The 23394-nt window shown below is 45.2% G+C and overlaps 1 protein-coding gene across 2 annotated transcripts in view; it reads left to right on the plus strand.

The window, feature by feature from the left end:
- The first annotated feature begins 128 nt into the window (after positions 1–128).
- LOC136012298 (alpha-2-macroglobulin-like) overlaps positions 129–23394 on the plus strand; it is a 30445-nt gene continuing 7179 nt past the window's right edge. The window contains exons 1-24 of one of the 2 annotated variants that reach the window (XM_065675403.1): positions 129–297; positions 1867–2050; positions 3050–3209; positions 4617–4669; positions 5168–5188; positions 5578–5746; positions 6991–7075; positions 7898–8021; positions 9584–9701; positions 9956–10065; positions 10582–10740; positions 12158–12385; positions 12720–12783; positions 13277–13419; positions 16100–16249; positions 16918–17085; positions 17696–17837; positions 18711–18825; positions 19142–19370; positions 19605–19731; positions 20373–20494; positions 21770–21821; positions 22334–22417; positions 22789–22965. In XM_065675403.1, the coding sequence (XP_065531475.1) occupies positions 209–297; positions 1867–2050; positions 3050–3209; positions 4617–4669; positions 5168–5188; positions 5578–5746; positions 6991–7075; positions 7898–8021; positions 9584–9701; positions 9956–10065; positions 10582–10740; positions 12158–12385; positions 12720–12783; positions 13277–13419; positions 16100–16249; positions 16918–17085; positions 17696–17837; positions 18711–18825; positions 19142–19370; positions 19605–19731; positions 20373–20494; positions 21770–21821; positions 22334–22417; positions 22789–22965 (3073 nt within the window). In that variant the 5' untranslated portion in view covers positions 129–208. The remainder of the gene's footprint in view (positions 298–1866; positions 2051–3049; positions 3210–4616; positions 4670–5167; positions 5189–5577; positions 5747–6990; positions 7076–7897; positions 8022–9583; positions 9702–9955; positions 10066–10581; positions 10741–12157; positions 12386–12719; positions 12784–13276; positions 13420–16099; positions 16250–16917; positions 17086–17695; positions 17838–18710; positions 18826–19141; positions 19371–19604; positions 19732–20372; positions 20495–21769; positions 21822–22333; positions 22418–22788; positions 22966–23394) is intronic. The other variant, XM_065675394.1, reaches the window with a different exon arrangement.

Below are 23394 nucleotides of genomic sequence, written 5' to 3' on the forward strand. Positions count from 1 at the left end.
GACTCAAAGCTGCTGGTTCCAGCTCCTCCTTGTTGCTGCTTCTCCGCATTTCCGGATGGGCCCTGGCCCCCAGCCCTTATCTCCTCCAGCCCCTGGGCTGTTTGCAGAGGAGAGTATAAAGGGGTTGACTCGGAGAGCAGAGAGGGAGTACAGGCAGCACTGGGCCAGGCTGGGTGCCTGCTTGACTCACCACAACCTGCTCTGCACCATGGGGAGAGCCGGGCTGCTCATCAAACCGAGTGTCTTCCTCCTTCTCCTCTTCTTCCTTCCTGGCGACGCCTCGCCTGCCGCAGAGCCGTAAGCTACACATGTGCGGGGGGGCTCTCTGGGCAGGCAGGAGGCCTGGGTTGTGTTTGTCTGTTGCTTTGTCTCTTATCGGCTTAATTTCCTTCACCCAGGAATAAACACATCAGGGCTGGTAAAGTGTCTTCTGCAAACAGCAACTCTACTGCTTCAGGGGCACCCAAAGCAGTCTGTGAAATTGAGATATCAGTAAAACTTTAGAAAAGAAAAGGAAAAACTTAAGAGGAAAAGGTCTGTGGAACACCTTTTGCAGCTGCAGTGAGCCGACGGATTGACAGGATTCCAGCAAAATTTTCGGAACAAAATCGGTTCTTTTGAAAGGCAACTTTTTATAACTGATTGCACATTCTCAGAGACAGGCTTTCTTGAAAAGGCGTCGAAAGGTTTCATTTTGGGTTGAACTCCCCTGCTCCCAGGTTGAATGCCCAGGAGCTGGGGGTGATTTTTTGATGGGGAATAACAGATCTGGCCTGACCGGGAATGGCTTTGTTTTTTAATTCCCATTTTTCAGCCCAGCCAATGGAATGAAAATTCCCTTTTCACCCATGGTTATGTGGCACTGTGATACTGTGACTGTTAAAGTCTGTGAGGGTGTATTGTGCTGCATCCCTTCTTCACCCCTTTCTCCCTGTTTGCATGTGAAGGGAGTCTGTTGTGTGCATGCGTGTACATGTGTGGCAGGAGCAGCGCACAAGGGGATCCTGATTTCCCAGAAACTTTCTTCTCTGGCTTTTTGGCAATGTCTTTTCCTCCCAGCACAACAAGGCTGTGCTGCAGTACTTTCATCAAATGCAGGATAAGCATATGATGGATATAAAGACGTCAGAGCCTCCCCTACCACTAAAAGTAATGCCCTACCTTACTGCTGAGGGGTTGAGCTCTTCTCCCAGCTGTTTGCTGCCCAGGGGCCATCAGAGGCCAGTCCTTGCCCACCCAAAAGGGAGCGCTGTTGCCATTAGGTGAATCAGGTTCGATTCCCAGATGCAGTTCTGGGCACTAGGATACTACTGGCAAGTTCCTCTGCTGAGAGGAAGGCTGTATAGGACTAAGCAGGGTTCCCCTGCTTGGGCTGAGGCTGAGGGGCTTCCTTCCCTGGAAACCTGAAATATGCTCCAGTTGTTTAGCTTAAGGTCTGGCACCGCTATGGCAGTTCTGGGTCTCTGAGAGGAATGAGAGTAAGTCTGCAGTTTGCAGTGTGTACTCAGTGGTGTTTCTTCACTGGGTACTGCAAGTCATGTGGCTCCTGGATCCTACTAATAGTGTCTAGCAAAGGTGGCAGTTGACTTTTCCACACTGGCATTATTCAGGGTCCCAGGAGGAAATGCTGCTGTTGTGCCAGAACCCTTCCAGACATTTGCATTGAGGATTTCCTGTGGTATTTTACTTTTGAGACTGGCCTTCTGCTTTTCCCTTCTTTACAGACATGCTGTTACACTCCTAGAAAATGCACCTTACTCCTTGTACGTTGAAGGCTGCAGCAATCACATTGGTTTATTTGTTCTTTCTGTACAGCTCTTTTTGCCTGTTCCTGGTTCTTCTGACCTGTCCTTCTCCTGTTCCTAGGCAGTATATGGTGCTACTGCCCTTTCTGATCCACACTGATTCTCCTGAGAAAGTCTGTGTTCAGCTGACCCACCTGAATGAGTCTGTGACGCTGAGTGCCACTCTCGAGTATCAAGGGGAAAACAGGAGCTTGATTGATGACGTGGTGTCAGAGGAGGATGTATTCACCTGCATCCCTTTCTCTGTGAGTATCTCATCCTTGTTGGCTGGTCTCTTATGCCAAAGGTAAACTGTAAGGTCAAAGACCAGAGTAACACTGTGTAAGTATTCGCTTCCCTCTTGTCCATGTTCATGTCCATTCTCAACACCCTCTCACTGCTGAGATCTCTTTAACATGCTCCCTGACTGGGAAATGCCAAATCCTGGAAAGCCTGCCCTTCTGTAGAACAGGAGGATAAGAGGCCAGGAGAAAGAAGTGGTGAACAGCTTCTTCAAATGGCTCTCCACATCATCCGTCAACAGCTGCAGATTATCACTTGAGTAACTTCAAATTGGGGTAAAGCTTTTGGACCTCAGATATTTTTTTCCCTTGTGGATATGTACACTGAATTAATGTAAGAACATATTGCTATGATTGCCTGTGTCTAAAAAAGAGAGGGAAGCAGGAAATTCATAGCTTAATATAACTGATGGCCCTAGGGACTATAACAACTAGGACAACTAGGAAAGTTGGTCATCTGGCTCAGAGCATAGATTACATCTTTAGCCTGAAGGCTGAAGAACTGGTCTGCAGGACACTGAACTTGGCAGCTGTGTCAGATATAGGCTGACGACTGAACTTTGTCAGTTGAAGAGAGCTGCAGAGAGATCTGGCATGTCTGGTTTGAAAAGGGAAATGTTTTGCAAGGACTAGGGGCATTATCTGAAAGAGACTGGGGTTTATTCCATTGCCCCTGTGAATGTCAAAAGGAAAAGGGTAGAAGGGTTTTGGTTAGGGCAGTAAGAATTTCTTAATATTGGGCAGAAGATCTGGGAACTCTTTTGCTGCACAATCCTTACACAATCACTTCACAGAAGTAGGAATGAGTAAGGATATGGGACAAGTAAAGATCAGTCTCTTCCTGATTATTATAGTTTCCCTCACCTCTGTGCTGTGTCCATCAGGGTTATATTAGATCTCTCATGAAGGCCAGTTTCAGTCTTTAAAGGTGGTCTGTAACATAGTTGCCTTCTTTCTCTCCAGCTTCCAAAATCAAATAGCTGGTCATCAGTCATGTTTCTCACTGTAACGGTGAAGGGCGCAACACTGCAGTTCAGGAGCCGCAAATCAGTGTTGGTCAAGAATTATGAGAGCTTGGTCTTCATCCAGACAGACAAACCCGTCTACAAGCCCGGACAGACAGGTACCAGGGAAGGGCTGGATATTTGCATTGCATCTGGGGAAGAACAACCCCATGTACCAGTACAGGTTGGGGGTTGACCTGCTGGAAAATAGTGAAGGGGAAAGGGACCTGGGGGTCCTGGTGGATAGGAGGATGACCATGAGCCAGCAATGTGCTCTTGTGGCCAAGAAGGCAAATGGCATCTTAGGGTGCATGAGAAAGGGAGTGGTTAGTAGGTCAAGAGAGGTTCTCCTCCCCCTCTACTCAGCCTTGGTGAGGCCGCATCTGGAATATTGTGTCCAGTTCTGGGCCCCTCAATTCAAGAAGGACAGGGAATTGCTTGAAGGAGTCCAGCGCAGAGCCACAAAGATGATTAAGGGAGTGGAACATCTCCCTTATGAGGAGAGGCTGAGGGAGCTGGGTCTCTTTAGCTTGGAGAAGAGGAGACTGAGGGGTGACCTCATCAATGTTTACAAATATGTAAAGGGTAGGTGTCAGGATGATGGAGCTAGGCTTTTTTCAGTGATATCCAGTGATAGGACAAGGGGCAATGGGTGTAAACTAGAGCATAGGAAGTTCCACGTTAACATCAGGAAGAACTTCTTTACTGTAAGAGTGACAGAGCACTGGAACAGGTTGCCCAGGGGGGTTGTGGAGTCTCCTACACTGGAGATGTTCAAGGCCCGCCTGGACAAGTTCCTGTGTGATGTACTGTAGGTTACCCTGCTCTTGCAGGGGGGTTGGACTAGATGATCTTTTTAGGTCCCTTCCAACCCTTGGGATTCTGTGATTCTGTGATTTGAAACAAAAATTTGTGTTAAAACTGTTGGATTGTGCTGGCCAAATGTCCACCGCTTTCAGTGGGGGTCAGAATGGCAACCTCTTGGCTAAGGCTTATATTTTTAATGCTTAGTGAGGAGAACTATATAAGTCATTTATTTCTTCTGGGCCACTGATCTAAATTTGTCCTGGACAGAAATGAATGTCCTAAAAGAGGCACTGAGTTCTCTGTCCGTCCAGAGCCAACACAAACTTGCAGCCAAGTGCTGAAATAATTTGCTTGCGTTCATACTTCCTAAAAGGTCAGTCTAGTTGTAACAAAATTAGAAGACCTATGTGAATTCCAGTGTAAAAATGTGTCTTTGCAAAGTAGACAAAGGCAACTTAAATTTAACTTTGGTCCTAATTAGTGAGATTATAGTCCATGATCAGTAAGATGTTCACACTGCCTTGGACTTGCTCTTAACATCCTCTTATTAATGTAATTTCTTACATGAGTAGCCTTCTAGTATGTCTTAGCTTTCTAACAAACAGAATTTCTTCAGAAGAGAACAGCTCTCTTCTCTGTTGTACCGTTTGTTTTTGCAACTGATGCTTTTTGGTTGGTGACTGCACTGTGGAACCTCACTGTCTGCCTTCCTCCATCAGTCCTGTTCAGAATTGTTTCTCTGGATAAAGACTTCCGTCCCTTGAACGAGATGGTAAGGATACTACTTCCTTTTTTCTAGTTATCTGGCATGAAGTCATTTATGCAGGGAAAGGGAGGAAAGAAGAGCTCTCAGTACACTGAGGTAATTGTGTAATTCCTGGGTTACCTCAGACCTTAACAGGGTCTGTTCTTCAATTTTCTGTGTAAAGCTGCCCTCTGCATTCTTGGAAAGGTTTGACAAACTGGTGATGCATCATGCTGGTGTAAACACGTCAGCAATGGGCAAGGCTGCCGTTATTAGAGTGCACACCTGCTCTTATTAGCATTGCAGAACATGCAGAGTTAGTAATGTAAGTTTACTTTTCTGATGGAGACAAGGGATTGTCCCCACTCTTGAAGTACCTCAAAATCATCTGTTTCTCCATACCAGGAGCATTTTTCCTTATCCCATTGGGTGATCAGCTTGTTCCTTGAAACATGGTCATAGCCCTGGACATTTGACTCTCTTGCTTGCACTCTAAATATGCTGTTTCCTTTCTTCTTTTTCTAGTTTCCGCTGGTGTATATTGAGGTATGTACAAAGATTCAATTCACATTCACATCTACTGCACTCAGCCAGGCCAAAATTGCTTGACCAATTGCTTCAAGATGATTCTTGTCTGGTTTAGGTATTAAGCAGGTCCATTTCACTAATTTGAATGCACACAGCTTTAACTCTTATGGTGGCAAACATGTATTTTGGGCTCAGCTTACAGCTCCTTCTATTGTCCAGCCCTGAGCTCACCACACAGCTTTGCTAGTGCCCCCCTCTTCTGCCATGCAGCCTCCTAAAACACTGGGGCTAGGCCTCTTCTCACAGCTTTGAATCATAAAATCATAGACTGGTTAGGGTTGGAAAGGACCTTCTGGTTGCAGACTTCCAGTGTTCTCACGTTCTCCTTGTGATCACATTCTCTGTAGGACCCAAAGCAAAACCGTCTGTACCAGTGGACGAAGGCACAGTTAAACATGGGATTAATCGAGCTGTTCTTCAGCCTCACCTCTGAACCTATTCAAGGGACCTACAGAGTGGTGGTACAGAAGGCCTCTGGGAAGACAGTTCATCATCCTTTCTCTGTGGAGGAGTATGGTAACTGTCATTTCAGTTTCAAGTTCCTATCAGCTAGTCCCATGGGGCATGAAAGCTTAACTGAACAGGGTGGTAGATCTGATCAGGATGTCCAGCACGGCTGGAAAAATGTCTCTGTGTCCTCCCCCTCTCAAGCATCTTCCCTTTCTGAGGAGTGAAGACTGAAGGACTTGAGCGACTTATATCCACTCCTCATTAAGCCCCAAGCTATGCAGTGCAGCTCTTCTGACTGCTCACCTGAACAGAGCTCCCATCAGGAGGAGCAATGTGCTGTCAGCCACAAGCCTCACCTCCTTGCAGAGGTGATTTAGGGCTACAGCCTTATCTCCAGTTGGTTACACCCCTGTCAAGTGTCATGCTATAAGTCTGGGTTTCTGCTACCTAAGGCCCGAAGTTCTGACCTTTTGGTGTGGGCTGGGGCTGTCTGTAAATTCAGACTTGTGTTTTCTTCCCCCATAAGCTAAGCCTGTAGCTCAAATGACACCTTAGTGCCTTAACCTGTCTCTGGTGCTCTCACCCATGTGCAGTTCCTTCTGCTTGGCTAGAAAATAGTGTCCTAATACGCACCTGCAGACAGCTGCAACCAACATAGCTTCCCACCCCAGCAAGCAGGCTGCAGCTCTGCTTGTTATGTGGTCTGACATGATCTGGCTCATGCAGCTGATATGAGTCCTGGAAGATGAATCTGGAAGTCCTTTGACCTCTTTCAATTTCAGGGCTGTTCTGTGCCCTGAATGCCTCCTCGTTCTCCCAAAACAGCCACAGTCTACTTCCCCTCCTGCAGCTGGGCTTAGATGTGATTTCACCCGCTGCTAAGTTACTGGGGAAGCTATGGGGTCTTCCTGCTTTGCAGATTAGTAAAATCTACATGCTTTGGAAATTCAAAGACCAGGCTGCAGTCGCAGCTCTATATGTTTGTGGGAGACCTTTATTGACTTAATTGTCTTATATTACTGTATCCAACTGCTGTGGGACTGATAATCCATGTGTTATCTAAGAAGCTGCTGTATTTTAATAGCTGGTGTAATAATCCTGTCTTCTTACCTGGCACAGTGGTTGGTTCAGTGCCTGTGGTTTTCACTGACTTCAGTGGGATGTGCAGGTGACAGAAACCTCTAAAATCTGACAATTTAGATACAAAAGGGTTTCAGGTCATTTTTAAGACTAGCTTTTGAGCAGCCTTCATGTCTCGTTCGCATATTACTCCCCACTACATAGACTGTTTTCCTTTTGTTCTGCTGCAGTGTTGCCAAAATTCGAAGTAACAGTGAAAATGCCCAAGGTGATCACCATTCTTGATGAGAAGCTGAAGGTGACAGTTTGTGGTCTGTAAGTGTCATTCTTTCAAGGCCTTCTTGGTTGCAGTTTTTACTTCAGCTGCTGCTAAAAGTCCAGTTGGGAGATTGCGATATGGTACTTCATCATATTTCTCATTCATTTTGGGGTCCCAGGAGCAAACAGGCTACACCTACCATTTGACAAAAGGCAACAAATATTGCTTGGGGCACTTAGTATGTAACATGTAGAAACATATTGTTCTTCTAGTTTTTTGGGAGGTTTTTTTAACATGTTTTTTGAATTATAGAGGGTTTCATACCAGCTATAGTGCAAGGGAAGAGGACTTCAGTTTATTTTATCTGGGAACAATGTTTTAACTGTGGCTTCTGCTTGTCATTGTTGAGAGAAACCGTAAGTGATGCATCTGCCCTCATACCTTTGGGTCACCTCATTCAGTTCCACATAGCAATGTTCCATGCATCCTGCAGGAAGAGCCATTGCTTGGGCTGAAGACCCAGCTCACATACATAGACAAACCATTTCGTTAGAATGGGGCAGTGGGGTAGGTACTTGCAACGTATTCCCCAAGATGAGGGGTCCTCTCAACTAAATCAGCATTAAGGTAAATGAATTCTGAAGACTTACATGTTATTCCCAGGGATGTAATCAGTGCACCTGCCTCTGTAGCCAAGCTTGGTCCTAAATTATTACCAAATCTCTTTCTGCTTTTTATTTCCTGCGATGACCCTGCTGCGTCCCAGAGGCAGCTCTAGGGAAGAGTTCTGGCTACACTGAGGGTGAGCTAGTAATCTTTCTCCCTCCCTTTTACATTCCTAATGGCTCTGGTTTTCTTTCAATCCTCTTTGCTGGTAGATACACATTTGGGAAGCCTGTTCCTGGCCTTGTGAGCTTCCGCGTCTGCCGGAAGTTTAAACACCCAGCCACAACCTGCTATGGCGAAGAGGCTAAAGCAGTGTGTGATGAGTTCTCTGAACAGGTGAGTCGTGATTACTCTGTTCGGTAGAGAGATAGGAGAAAGTATGGTTTATTTCATAAAATCATAGGATGGTTTGGATTGGAAAGGACCTTAAGATCATCCAGTTCCAACCCCCCTGCCACAGGCAGGGGCACCTCACACTAAACCATGTCTCCCAAGGCTCTGTCCAACCTGGCCTTGAACACCGCCAGGGGTGGAGCATTTACCACTTCTCTGGGCAGCCTGTGCCAGTGCTTCACCACCCTCACAGTAAAGAACTTCTTCCTTATATCTAACCTGAACTTCCCCTCTTTAAGTCTGAATCCATCAGCCCTTGTCCTGTCGCTAATGTCCCTAATGAAGAGTCCCTTTTCAGCATCCTTGCAGGCCCCCTTCAGATACTGGAAAATTGCTATGAGGTCTCCACACAGCTTCTCCAGGCTGAACAGCCCCCATTTTCTCAGCCTGTCTTTGTATGGAAGGTGCTCCAGCCTCCTGATCACCCTCTTGGTACTCCTTAGGACTTGCTTCATCAGCTCCATGTCCTTCTTATGTTGAGGACAGCAGAACTGCATACAGTGTTCCAAGTGGGGTCTCATGAGGGCAGAATAGAGGGGCAGGATCACCTCCTTCCACCTGCTGGTCACACTGGCTATTTAGCATGCCTTGTAGCCATGTACAGGCTTGCTCTAGTATGTACATTCATAGTGTGAAAAGGGAGGGAATCCTTGTATTTTAAGGAAGCTTGAAGAAGGAGAGACGATTGGGTGCAAGATGAAATGTGAAGGTAAAAATAGCGGTAAGGTCAGTATAGTAAGATGTGTATAAAGGCAAGAAGCTTATAGAGAAAGAAGAGATGGAAGGGAAAAAAAAGGTCAGATGAAGTGTAGAGTATAAGGGAGAAGTGAGATAGAAAAAGTGTGAGTGATGAGAACAGAGTTGGGGTTGTCTTATGCTAGAGACTCTGTAGGATCAGAATTGGTGTTAGAAGAAGAAGAGGAGCATAAATCAAGGGGAAAGGTGATGCAGTTTTAGAGAAGGAAAGGAGTATGGCTTTAGCAGCAGTGGTTAATACAGACATGTCTTCCTTTTTCTGTGGAGACCTGCCCTGTGCATGAAAATGCTGAAAGAGAGGTGGCAAGCTTCGGAAATATTTTACTAGTTGTCATCTTCTTTCCACACATACACAGGCTTTGGTTTATGTATCACTCACACAGCTTGTGCATTTTCAGTAGCAGCTATATTCTAATGTGCCCGATGCCTTGTAAATATTTCCTGTCTGGTAGACACATGAGTAATCCCTTATGCTTCCGTATCAAGTGTTTGCAATTTCAAACTTCAGACGCATACACAAAACTCTTTGAGGTTGCAAATTCTTTGCTCTGATGTCTTTGAAAGTACTTTAAAATGCTCCTTGCCATGTTATTTGTACACTTTTCCAGTTTTGATAAAAACAACAGAGGGAATGATCCGTGAGGTTGTTTGGCTCCACTTCCAGTTCATAGCAACACAGTGGTGGATTCATTAAGTTGGATGAACATTATATAAATGAGACTATAATGGTCTTGCTTGGTTTTCTGCAGAAAACAGACAACTATGGCTGCATTTCTGAAATGGTAAAGACCAAGTTATTCCAGCTCAAGAGAAATGGATATGAGAATAAGCTCCATGTGGAGGCTAAGATTAAAGAGGAGGAGACAGGTATGAATCATCTTAATCAAACAGCTGTATGGTAAGCACACAAGTTACCAGCAGAGAGGACCGCCAAGTTGGAGTGAAGAAGAAAACCAGACTCTTGCTTTTCTGGAATCCTGATGTTTTCCTACCTGGAGGTCAGGAACATCAGTATAACTGCTGGTCCAGCAAAGGAGCCTGGACCAGTAGTTCTGGTCAGGCAGAGGCAAATTAATTCTGAAATGTTGTTTTGTTGTTTTTTTTTTTTTTTTTTCCCGCAGGAGTGGAGTTGACTGGAACAAGTTTTTCTGAGATCACAACCACCATTACCAAAATTAGCTTTGAGAATTCAGACACCCACTACAAACCTGGAATCCCCTTCTTTGGGCAGGTAGGGAAACCATGAGAATGGAATGCCGTGAGTGCCAAACAATCATACTACTGAACCTCCTGGATACATACACATGCCACCTCTGCAAAGATGCTGGACCTCAGTGCTGCTATGCCCTGTGGGCCTCCTCTCCTCTGCAGGCTTTCAAAGTGGGAAGCAGCAGCTGAGAGCACAGACCTTATTGTGCTTGCCCCTCTGTCCTCATGCTTCCACTTTCCAGTCAAGTAAAAGTCTGCTTTTCCAGTCACCTGTTTAATAGTAGCCCTAAGGGTGTGAGTGCATGTCAATCTCTACATCCACTCCTCTGACCCGGAGGTGGAGATAAGAAAGGGCTAAAGAAGTAAGATTCAGCAAGTGTGCAGCTCTCTCTGAAAGAAATGGGTGATGCACATGTGAAGCATGGTGGAGGCTTCCTTGTCTGACATGAGCCCAACATCCTTAGCTTGGTGGTCTATCAGTCTGCTCAGGTGACAGGCATTCCTCTCCTTCTATACTGTACTGTTTTTGCTCTTCCAGGTGAAACTAGTGGATGGGTCTGGTGCTCCAATTGCCAATGAACTTGTGAGGATTTCTGTACAAGGAGCTGACGAAGGCAACTACACAACAGATGAAGAAGGCAGGGCACAGTTTACTGTGAACACTTCAAAGTTAAACTCAGATTCTGTTGGAATTAGGGTAAGTCCTGCAGGCACAGGAGGTGGTGAAGGGAGGAAGGGGACGGCCTCTGAAGTTTCTACTTCAGTGCAAAAGCACTTAGCTTCTTGTTCCTGTTTGTTTGTGCCAACCATGACACCAGTGTGGTATAAATAGTAGTACAACAAACCATGTCAACTTGCGCTTAGCTTGTAAGTATTTGACTTCTGCTTGGCAATAGCAATATAGGATTAGAAGTAATATCGTAAGATCATAATAATCCATTCTGCTCCAAGGGATCGCCAGCCCTACCTAGACAAATCTGTTTAAAGGGTGTGTCTAACTCTCACAGTGAAGTGCTTTGCTGTCTTTTCAATTAAATGATTTCCCAAGTATCTCACCTCAGTATCCTTTGTGGTCAGTTAAGGCAATCTGCCTCTCTCAGGGTTTAATTTAGCATTCAGAGTTTCTAAACGGTCCTCATTTTAATTTTTCCTTTTTTTTTTTTTTTTTTTTTTTCCCCTTCCATAAAGGGAAAAAGAGTATGAACTATTCACAGAAATTCTCTCCCTGGTGCAGAATTAGTTTGTTCATCTGAGAAAAAGAAGTGCTGCTGAGCATCCTTCTTTTTAGTGGTAAATGCAGTATGTGTGTAAAATGCACATTTTGTAATATCTAACCCTGGAATAGAGCAGATTGTCTAGAATTATATTCTCTCTTCTCCCTACAATTCCCTTGTCATAAGTTAGAAACATTAAAAAATATCCATAAGTTACCACCAGGTGCTTGAAGTTTTCAAAATTTTGCAGGGTAAAGAAAAGGCAAGAATTCGCAAGTATAGTGAGAAAGAGAGGAAATAAAGGCACAAAAGGCATATGTAATGCTGAAGTAGAACCCTCCTATATGGGAATTATCTTCCTCTTGCTTTAATTTTTAAGAAAAAGCTTTAGATTTTAAGAAAACCTGGACTCGCAGCTCCTAAACTTCTGTTCAATTTTGGTTTTGAATTCTTAGGTGGGGACTTTTACTCCTTTTCTGTAACATCCTTAGGTTGATCTTAGCACTGATAATCTCTGAACTGAACAGCACTAACCCTTCTCCAGCACCAGTAATGAGAAGAAAAATGAAAGTCAGCTTCTTTTCTCTTTAAACCAACACGATATTAGAGAGGGCAAGGTAGTATGGCAAAGAGCCCTTGAGGCGATACAAACAACTGGTATGATTCAGATTGTTTGAGACAATCTCCAGCCTCCTGGGAGTGAGATCATTCCCAATAATTTGCTGAGGATACCACCACCCTATCTTGCATCTTCCAAACTCATGTTTTTTTGTTTGTTTGCTGTGTTTTTCCTGTAGACTGCCTTTTTGCCTAAATATGGAACATACCAAACCTTTAATATGAGGCCATGGATTTTGACACCCGTGTTTGAGTATCTGTGTGTGTTTTCTCTTTTTCCAGGCAACTCATAAAATACACCCCTACTGCTATGACCATTCCTGGGTTGTTCCATATTATGAAGATGGCTATCTCCAACTAAAGCGCTTTTACTCTCCTAGTAATAGCTACCTCAAAATCGAGCCCAAGTCCAAAACATTAAGCTGTGGCTCTTCCACAGAGGTACGGGTGCACTATGTCCTCACTCCAGAGGCCATAGGGGAGCAGAAGAAAATCGTCTTTTACTACCTGGTAAGCTTGCACCTGCCATACAGTGAGGTTGCCACTGATAGCTGTAGGGGAACTGGAAATGAAAATTGTGGTTTGTGGCAACAGGTTTGTAGTACTTTCCCATCGTGCTTCAAATGTTCTCCCACAGAAAGTAGGATCTGGGTTAGGAACAGAAAAGTAAGGATGTCCCAGTGCTGCCTGGGTGAGCACCGGGATAGTGCTACAGGGAGGCAGAGAGCAGCTGAGCAGGGTGTGAGGTCTCACACAGCTCAGCTGCTCTCCTCTCAGATTTCCCCTCTTTAGGGTTTGGCTTATGCATAACCTCAGTCACAGCAGGGTTTTTCCTTCCATTCAGGTGATGGCCAAAGGAATCATTCAGCAAGCAGACACCCATATTCTGGATTTGGACCAGGAAAATGGTGAGTTCCTATCCCCTGCCAAATTGTCAGTTTCCTGGGAGGACAACTGTGTCAAGCATACAGGCTGCTTCCATATACATGCAGGGATTCACATCTCCATGTCCCCTAAAATATGGGAAGAGTTTGAGCTTTCTTTTCTCTGCCTTTGTTTAGGTTTTTCACAGATGTTCTCTAATTCCCTGTGTCAGCTGTCTTTCTTCTGACACTGCATTTCTGGGGCTCCACTACTCTCAGGAGACACAGACTGATGGTCTGTATTTAGAAGCTGAATCAAAATTCAGCATACTTATGCACTGGAAAACAGGACTTGAAATGGGCCTTTTCAGTCAGTGAGAATTCCACATTTCTGTGAGGACCAGTTCATCCCACTTGGAGGCCTGGAGTTTCATCTAGGCTAGGATAAAATTTGTCATGAAGTCAAACCTAGACTTTTGGCTGCTGGAGAAGCAGGTTTCCTGTACCTTAACTTTTTGCTCTTTTTTTTTTTTGCTAGCCAGTGGTGTCTTCTTGCTACAGCTGCCTGTCCAAGCTGATATTGCTCCAGTGGCCCAAATGTTTGTCTACACTACTTCCCCCAGCAGGGAGTTGATCGCTGATTCAGCAAAGTTCAACGTAGAAAAGTGTTTCAGGAATAAGGTATGTGTCCACTTGTTGAGGGAGTAGCCATCAGACTGCATCATGTTCTTGCTTGCTTATTTGGATTTGACCGGCTAAACTAGTTTCTTTAGGTGTACTAACACTGGACAAGCCTACTTATAGGTTTGCATTAGCTTGGAGGAGATCAGCTGTTGGAAAAACAGTGCTAGCAAGGGCTACACTGATAAAACCCCTCCTAGCAACTAGTTAGATCCACTGATCTCACAGATGGTCCTGGGTAAGAAAAAGAGGGAGGTGGGTGGTAGGGGCATGCATATCTTATGTCGTACTGCAACATGTGTATTTCACACAAACTCATTCCAGCAATAAGCTGGCTGTGTGTGAGGTCACAGAGCAAAAATAAAACTCACGCAACCACAATCCAGGACAGTGGGATTGAGTGCGCCCTCAGCAAGTTTGCCGATGACACCAAGCTGTGTGGTCCGGTTGATCTGCTGGAGGGAAGGGATGCCATCCAGAGGGACCTTGACACGCTTGTGAGGTGGGCTGATGCCAACCTTATGAAGTTCAACCATGACAAGTGCAAGGTCCTACACCTGGGTCGGAGCAATCCCAGGCACAGCTACAGATTGGGCAAAGAAGAGATTCAGAGCAGCCCTGCAGAGAAGGACTTGGGGGTGCTGGTCGATGAGAAAATGAACATGAGCCGGCTTCAGTGTGCGCTCGCAGCCCAGAAAGCCAACCGTATCCTGGGCTGCATCAAAAAGAGTGTGACCAGCAGGTCGAAGGAGGTGATCCTGCCCCTCTACTCTGCTCTTGTGAGACCTCACCTGGAGCACTGTGTGCAGTTCTGATGTCCTCAACATAAAAAGGACATGGAACTGTTGGAACAAGTCCAGAGGAGGGCCACGAGGATGATCAGGGGACTGGAGCACCTCCTGTATGAAGACAGGCTGAGGAAGTTGGGGCTGTTCAGCCTGGAGAAGAGAAGGCTGCGTGGGGACCTAATAGCAGCCTTCCAGTACCTGAAGGGGGCCTATAGGGATGCTGGGGAGGGACTCTTTGTCAGGGACTGTAGTGACAGGACAAGGGGTAATGGGTTAAAACTTAAACAGGGGAAGTTTAGATTGGATATAAGGAGGAAATTCTTTCCTGTTAGGGTGGTGAGACACTAGAATCGGTTGCCCAGGGAGGTTGTGAGTGCTCCATCCCTGGCGGTGTTCAAGGCCATGTTGGATGAAGCCTTGTGTGGGATGGTTTAGTGTGAGGTGTCCCTGTCCATGGCAGGGGGGTTGGAACTAGATGATCTTGAGGTCCTTTCCAACCCTAACTATTCTATGATTCTAATACTTGTCAGTTCTTTCAACTTTTGTACAGCTCATCCTTTCATTTTAATTTCTTTTGCATGTAAATGCAGATAAACCTTTCCTGAACCTGTTGAGCAATGCACAGGGTGCTGCATGAAGAATAGTTAGACTGAAAGAGTGCAGAACAATAAAACCTTTTTCGTGTAAGCAGGTGAACCATTATTCTTTTATAGTCCCATGTATTCCTTGTGTGGAAGAGCAGATTGATGTAAGAAGACAGCAACCTAAAAATTCTTATCGGGACTTCAGAATACTGGATGGGACACTGCCAAAGCAGTCCCTTGTGCTGCTAAAACCTAAGAGAAATGAGTTCTTGAGACTCGTATCATTGTAGAAGCCTGGTCACCTGAATTTTGGTCATATATTAAAGCTCATACTATGTACTACATTAAGGTCTGGGTGCAAGACAAGTGCCAAGTGATTTACATGCTTAGATCCTACTTTTGTCTCTGAAAGCATAATGAATTCAAAGCTGTTGTCAGACCAGATAGGGTAGACTTTGGGCTATCTCTGTGCCAGACATTTTTCCTAGTGGTAAGATTGCTACAGCCCTTATGCTGTCATTTCCTGAAGAATACTGGGTTTCTCTTCTCAAAATGATGAGTCCACCCTGGGAGAGGTGGGGGGTATCAGCAAAAAGCATGCTGTGGACTGGTTAGGACATGGGGAGGACTGGCAGCTGATGCTGCTTTGTCAGTCAGCCTGTTTATTCTGAGAATGCTTTGGTCATTGCATGTTAGAGGAGGGTTTGTACTGCTAAGGAGAGGGAAGATTTATGCAAATCAGCCATCTAATTACAAAGTCCTGTGAGATGGTGATGACAACTTCTTCTAGCAAGAGCTTCCAGGGCAGAGGTTAACAGGGAGTTGTCAGAGATGTGAGTTAGGTTTTGGGGAAGGCACACAAGTCTTAGCAGGCCTCAGCCAACAGGCCAGTTCTTCAGAATCATTAGCGGGCAGTAGATAATGCAATATTGCTCCAGGGCATCACTGCATCTTATGTTACCAAAGAATCTGCTAAGAAAGGTCTTTGCAAGCTTGCTTTCTCCCCACATACAAGGTCTGGGTGCAATACGGAATGTGGAATTATCTCATCACATTCACAGTGGTCATAAACCCCAAAACTGCCATAAAAGTTTGATGTGCAATTGTGATACTTGAAGTTGCCAAGAACTGTTAGTGCTGATTCCTCTGGCACTGCAGGAAGAAAGCTTAGCTCTGCAGTAGCACAAAGGGAGGGAGGTGTGCGTGTGCAGATGTGCACTTCATAGGGTTGGAACTGATGCACGCAACTGGAGCGAAAAGTCCTGCACGAGTAGGGCATCTGTAACATAGCTTTTCCTCTGGCTACAGGTGGACTTAAGCTTCTCTCCTTCTGAAGGCCTGCCTTCGTCTTATGCTCACTTGCTGTTCAGAGCCTCCCCAAACTCCCTCTGCGCTGTCCGCGCTGTGGACAAGAGCGTTCTCCTCATGAAGCCAGAAGCTGACCTGTCAGCCAGCTCTGTAAGTGCTTAGTCTGTGAATTAAGTCGGAGCCTGGTCAGATTAACCCAGCACTGGAGTGGAAACAGTGAACAGTCCCTCCTGTTAGTGCTGACTCAGGAAAGCTGCCCTATTCTGTTTCTCATCTTCCTCTGCAGAAGGCAAAAAGATGAGAACTGGGCAACAGCTGTTTCTGAAGGGTTTTGTGTGACTGTAGGGATGGCAGTTAGGAAGCTCGTTTAAGGTGACTGCTCCTTTTGGCCAGAGCCAAACACTGTTGTATGTCTGATGATAATTTTTCAGTTACTCTTTCGAGCCATCGGTTCATTTTCTTAGAGTAGTGTCTGAAACTGTCAAGAGTGTTTAGTCCCCTCATGCTAAGCATCAAATGACAATCCCTGAGCAGGGACAAAGTAATGCAGATGGGCTGGCCAGTGTAATTTTTTTATATATTTGAGCCATAATAACCAGAGTAACATGCTGTCCATAACAAAAGTGGCAGTATTTCCAAATCTGGATTTCTTTTCTGACTCCCAAATTCCCATTGTTCCTACCACAAAGTTGAACCATGGCAATGTGGATGTATGTGCAGATGATGTGACTATTATGGTGCTTGCATCTAACTACCTCAGTTGTGTTTTGTGACAGTGGATACTGAAAATGCCAGATACCTTGGCTGTTTCTGCCTAGGTGTATAGCTTGCTACCAGTGACGGAATTGCATGACTATCACCATGGTTCAGACGTGCTCTTGGAGGAGCCCATGGAGGATTGTGTCCCCGTGAAGAAGATAGTTCTGGATGGGATCACCTATTCTCCAGTAATGGAGATGAGTGAAGACACTTACAGCATCCTAAAGGTATAGCCCTCTTGCATGGTTAGAGAGTGGAGTGGGAGAAGGACTAAGAATGCTTAAGCCGCCTATGGCATGATGTAATATAATGTAATAAGGGAAGGGTTTCTGAATCTGAATGAGCTGTCAATAATTTTTATGCAGAGTCAAGTTCAGTGATAAGTCATATGCTTCACATGTCTTGCCAGTCTTGCTCCCCCTTGTGGAAAAGGGATCAGTCTCAAAGTTTTGTTCATACAAGGAAAGCTTTGAGGCTGACTTGAAATGAGGTTCTAATGGGAGGTAAATAATTCTGTGCCATTAGTGTTAACCCAAACAAATCAGTATGTCCTTGAGCTTCACTGTAGCCACAGACATTTCCTTCCAGAGAGAAAACTGTGTCTACTCCCCGGTTCATCCTGACCCCTAGTCTGGAATTGGGCTAGAATCAGTGCCCTAGAAACAGAAAGGATGTATCCTTTGGTCTCTCTGAGACACCCAGGCACCTGTCTCAAGGTCCAATCTACAGACAGTAGCAGCTTCTCCTTTTGAGGCAGTAAAGTACTAGTGACAGGTCTGCTGTGTAGGCCTAAACAGGAATCTGTAACAAAAAACATGTTGGGTTTCTCTCCCATAGGGAATGGGTTTAAAAGTTTTCACAAATACCAGGGTGAGGAAACCTTGGTATTGCAGCACTGAGAGCTACGTGCCTGCAGGAGTCGCCTTTGGTGCACCTTCAGTCATGTCTGGAGCACCTATGCATGCAATGAGGATAAGCGGTAAAGGAATTGGGTTTTGTTATCACACCTATATTGAATAAGATCCTATCTGTATTTTGGGATGAATCCTGAAACAAGAGCTGGGGTTATGAACTCAATCCTTGGAAGCAGTACTGAATTTCAGTTTCTATGTGAGTGTGGGGCTTATCTGTTTTGCTGGATTGTGAAGGGTTACAGACAAACTTTGATAACTACACATTTGAATTCAGAAGAACCAGGTAGCTTTCAAAGACTGGCAGAGCAGAAGCTGGGCTTTTTTTTTTTTACCAAATTTCACCCCAAATTTAGAATATTTTATTGGGAATAATTTTTTGCATGTGAAATTATTGTTTTAGTCAAAAAGTCTATTTTTGCCTCTCTGAGATTCCAGGTGCATGTTTTTAGTTTGAGCATCTTCAGCCTAGTTCTTGAGTAGGCTATAGATTTGGCAGGGAGGTGTTTTTCTGAGTCACAGTGATCCTACGAAAAAACTGCAACAAAGGGGTGTTCCATTGCTAGCTGGCCTGGTAGGATGAAGAAGGATGTCATGTTAGGATGGCACCTAAAAGGGAAAAGGCTGCTTGCACTGATGGTCATAGAATCATAGAATTATTGGATGGTTAGGTTTGGAAAGGACCTTAAGATTATCTAGTTCCAACCCCCCTGTCATGGGCAGGGATGCCTCACACTAGACCATGTCACCCAAGGCTCTGTCCAGCCTGGCCTTGAATAACTCTTTGCTCTAACATCCTTGTTTTAAGCTAATGAATTGCTACCTCTCAAATTTTGAGGTTCACTGGAGACCAGCAGGAAATAATGGAAGGCTAGCTTATGATAATGTAGATCTCCTTTGTTTGGAACTATCGGTAGTTGATTTCTTTTCCATCTCACTAGATTCAGGCTCTCTGGCAGGTAGACTTTATCCCACATCAGCCACTCCTGAACTGCTGACGGAAACAGTCCGAAAGTATTTCCCAGAAACTTGGATTTGGATTTTAGTACCTATAAGGTGAGCACCTTGGGTTAGGTCCTTTTTAATAAAACTGTTTTTTTAAGGTGAAAACATGGATTCTCACATGTTTACCAATCCTTTTCAATCCCTAAAAGTCCTCCCTTGTTTGCAGAGCTCACCTGGCAATCCTCCGAGATGAAGTTACCTTCAATCATGTTTAGTTTTGTTCAAGGAGTAGTTGTGGGTCTGGAAGAAGATGGGATGGCCCAAACATTCACACAGGCAGTACTGTTCAGTAGGCGAAAAGGGGTACAGATAGTCACCAAAATGCTGTAAAAATAACACTGTTTCCTTGCTGTCTGTCCTTCACCAGCTCTGAGGGAAATGCTGGTCTAGGTGTGCCCATCCCTGACACCATCACTGAGTGGAAAGCCAATGCATTCTGCACTTCAGCACACACAGGCTTTGGCCTGTCCCCGACAGTGACCCTCAGAGCCTTCCAGCCCTTCTTTGTGGAGCTCACCATGCCCTACTCTGTAGTGCGTGGTGAGTCCTTCACACTGAAAGCCACTGTTTTCAACTACCTGACTGCCTGCATCAGGGTAAGGAAGGTTTAAATCCGTCTCTGTACTTGTGTACCTTCTTGTACGCCTCTTATCTCTGAATAGCCCTAGACCGCTAAAATTCTTATGTTATTCTTCCTATATACTCCAAACACAGAACCCACAACTCCAGCTCTTTGCTCCTTTGCTACTGCAGAAATAGCTAGTGCTATGGCTTCCTAGCTCCCTGTCACCCATGATCACTGTTCCCTGATTTGTGTCTCTCTCTGGCAGGTCAGTGTGACTCTGGCTCAGTCTACTCATTTCCTGGCTACTCGGGTGGAAAAGGAGGAAGAATCTTATTGTCTCTGTGAGAATGGGAGGAAAACCGTGACTTGGCTGGTGACTCCCAAATCTCTAGGTAAAGGTCTCAGTAAGCTGAAAACTGCAGGAAGGGTTTCTCTGTGCTGCTCTCACCATTCAGCATCAGGTGCAAGAGCAACATAGTTTCCTGGGAAGCACTGCAGCAAAGTCTCTGTCTCATCTAGTGTTACTTGGGAGGCAGAGGCTGTTGGACTCTTAAGAGTCCAAGGCTGTGTCTGGCACTGAATGCAGTACAATCAAGCCTTACAGCCCGTGCAGACCATCTTTGGAAGCCAGAAACACTGCTCGCCAGCAGGAATGCTCTGTCAGCTCCATTTCTCCCAGAGATTAGATGATTCCCCATGGGATCTTCATACTTTGTTTTCACTGTTGTTGTTATGTCCTGTGGTAGGAGCTGTAGTGTGCATGTGGGGTAGCAATGCGCTGAACAGCTTTGGGGCTGGTGAATCCCACCATTGTGGTGTACTAGGTTCTGGAAAAGAGTCACGGAAATAGAGTCACCTTTCAATGGCAATGCAGCTCAAGTGCTCCAGGGTAGCTTCTGATATAGACAGCTATGTTATTATAGGTATGATCAGGTATGATCAATGAGCCTGCAAGTTGAAACTCCAGGAAGCGGCAGTGGCTTCTATTGCCTGGCGCTGCCCGGCAGGGCTGGCTAACCCCTGTCTCCTCCAGGGCAGGTGGAGTTCTCTGTGAGCACTGAGGCCCTGCAGAACAAGCAGCCCTGTGGGAACGCCATCGTGGAGACTCCTGAGAAAGGGAGGAAGGACACGGTCATCAGACAGCTGCTGGTGGAGGTATGTGGGCTATGGGAAGGGAGGGCTGAGTTTTCCTACAGGCTGTAGGATATGTTGTGATGGAATTGGACAGGATTCTAGATAATCTCATCTAGGCTCCCTTTCCCATGAAAGGTTGGACCAGATGATCTTTCAAGGTCCCATCTAACCTGGCCTGGGCTATGATTCTATGATGCTGTGCAATATAATGCGTCATCTTTATACTCTGGCAGGGCTGCATAAAAACTGCAGCTTAATAATGCTATGCAATGTGTCTCATAGTACTCTAAACTTTCCCTATCCCCTGTTGTAGTAGGACTCATACTCTAATTCATCCTTCCCTACCTGTCACCTCCTGTTTCATTACACCCTATTTAAAGCCTCTCTCCTCCTCTTGAGACACCCCCAACTGGTTTGCCAGTCAGCACATGCTGCCTTTCTGATACTGGAGTGGCCAAGCAAACTGCCTCTTAAGCAGAGTGTTATACAGTTCTGGTTTGATACCATGGTCTGTCACCAGGATGAAGGTGGGGGATTCACAAGCACCTATGGGAATTCGATGCCTGTAGAGAAGTCCCCTCAAAACTCCAGATTTTATAAGTCATTGAAAATACTACTTCTCTGTTTCCTGTGGCAATAAGAGTCACTGATGCCATGTGATACAGGAGGAACTATTATGTGGGAGTACTGCGTATAGGAAAATGCTAATTTATTATAGTGGGTGTGTTCATCTGGCAGGTAGATTCTATGTTCTTAGCTTTTCTCTGTATCATAAAACCCCCTAATGTTTGCATACTGTGTGGTATGATATCAGTATATTTGGCACCAGATATTATCATCTTCCCTTTCTACTATTAACTGACATGTTTATTTTTCCTAAAGCATCTGCAGCTTTATGATAAATAGCGCTGCAGACATCTCTTCAGGACAGCCCTCTAGAGCTCCTGTGTGCTTTTGCTAACAATAGCACTTGCTGTAATGCTGCAGTCCTTTTGTTACAAGGATGTTAAGTGTCTTTCACTGTATACAATAGTTGCAGGTCACTAATGTGATAGTCCTGCAGTGTTCTCCTCTCTTTTTCCTGTCCTTACTCCATGTATAACACCAGTCTGTTAGAGTCATATTTCTTTTACTTGCTTAAATTATTATTTCAGAGTTCTGTATTTCAGAGAGTGTGACTGCCCCTCCTTCTTCAGTTCACTCATTTCTCACATATCCCCTTGTCCTTGTTAAGGATTCCTCTGTCTGTATTTCCTGTCTCACTAACTTTTCTTGTTTTCCTTCATCTCATCCAAGCCCGAAGGAGTTGAGAAGGAAATGGCCCATAACTCTGTGCTCTGTGTGAAAGGTAAAATCCACTCTCTCCACCCTCTCTGTTTGTTCCTGCGTGGTTTGATGGGTGGGATGTGCCTGGAGGAGGAAGACAGTGCTGCCTCTACCATATTCCAGATAGGCCGATATTTTTAGCTAATCAAAACATGCCCCATCAGTTGGAAGCCTGAGAAATAAGACAGAAGAAAGCCTTAGAGAATGGACCATCCTGCCTAACATCAACGGATGAGCTAGGATTCATGAAAGTTTAGCATGAAAGTTTGCATCCGTATTCTCTTATGTGCAGACACTGGATTAGAAGTACCATTTTCTATTTTCTAGTGTGCTCAGGCAAAAGTTGTGAGCACAAAATCTACAGTGCCTACCAATGGCTGGGGGTGATTTGTTACAGAGATTGCCTTACAGCCAGGGAAAAATGAAGTGACTGAAGCCAAATAATTTCTAATAGGAAGTGCTCTTGTTTCTTTGAGGCTCCCTTCCATTTCTTGGGACTGCACTGAAGGTATTTGGGTCTTGTTTCTCTTTCAGGAGTGCCTGTGAAAGAGAATTTTTTCCTTTTGCTACCCTCAAATGTGGTACAAGACTCAGGAAGAGCATATTTCTCAGTGCTGGGTGAGTAATCAGCCTGACAGAAGAACCACATGGTGTTCTTGCCCTTCTGTTTTGGCCTCCTACCTCATTGCTTTTACTCCTGCTCTCCAGCACACCTCACTCCTGTCTTTCATCACTTCCAGTTGTGCTTTTTCTTTCCCCTTTCTGCATGTCCTTTTGTTCTGGGTTCTCTGCCAGTACCCTAACTTTTCTCTCATTTTCCTCTTATCTTTTTCTCTGCTGTTCTGTGTTTTCTTCCATGATCTTTATCGATCCAGATTTTCTTTTGTTCTTCTCAGAATTTCCTGCTTCTCTTGTTCCATAGCTCCCTCTGATTATGATAGCCAGCCCTGAGTATTGTCAATATCCCTCTGAAATCTCCTGCTCTCCAGGTGACATCATGGGCACTGCCATGCAGAACCTGCACCAGCTCCTCCAGATGCCATTCGGCTGTGGGGAGCAGAACATGGTCCTATTTGCACCCAACATCTATGTCCTGGACTATCTGAACAAGACAGGGCAGCTGAGTGAGGAGGTCAAATCCAAGGCCATAGGATACTTAGTGAGCGGTGAGCACACACAGTGTGTTTTATTTCTGCTTTGGCTTTTTTCCAGATCCTGCGTGGGGTGGTTCTGTCAAATGATGGCCAGATGTGGAAAGAGAGCTTCTTGCATACACAGATGGTCTCTGCTGTATGCCCGAGAAGGCCCTCTGCTGCTTTCCTTTATTATTTTCTTCTGCTTAAGCATTAGAGTACCTGATCACTGCACACACTTTTCTCTGCTCCCTAATTGGGTTGCAATGGAGTGCAGAGTTGTCAGGTGAGCAGCTACAGTTACTGGTCAGTTGTTATTAATATGTCCTACCTTCCTCCTGGAAGGAGTGCATGGAGGTGGGGATGTATCAGTACTTCTTATTGACTAGCATGGGACTGACCTATCCTCTCTGCCTTTGCTGATACACCCGTTTTTCTGTTTTTCCATCCCTCAGCAGACTT

The sequence above is a fragment of the Lathamus discolor genome, chromosome 1 (assembly GCF_037157495.1).
Source record: "Lathamus discolor isolate bLatDis1 chromosome 1, bLatDis1.hap1, whole genome shotgun sequence".
In the NCBI taxonomy this organism is placed as follows: domain Eukaryota; kingdom Metazoa; phylum Chordata; class Aves; order Psittaciformes; family Psittacidae; genus Lathamus; species Lathamus discolor.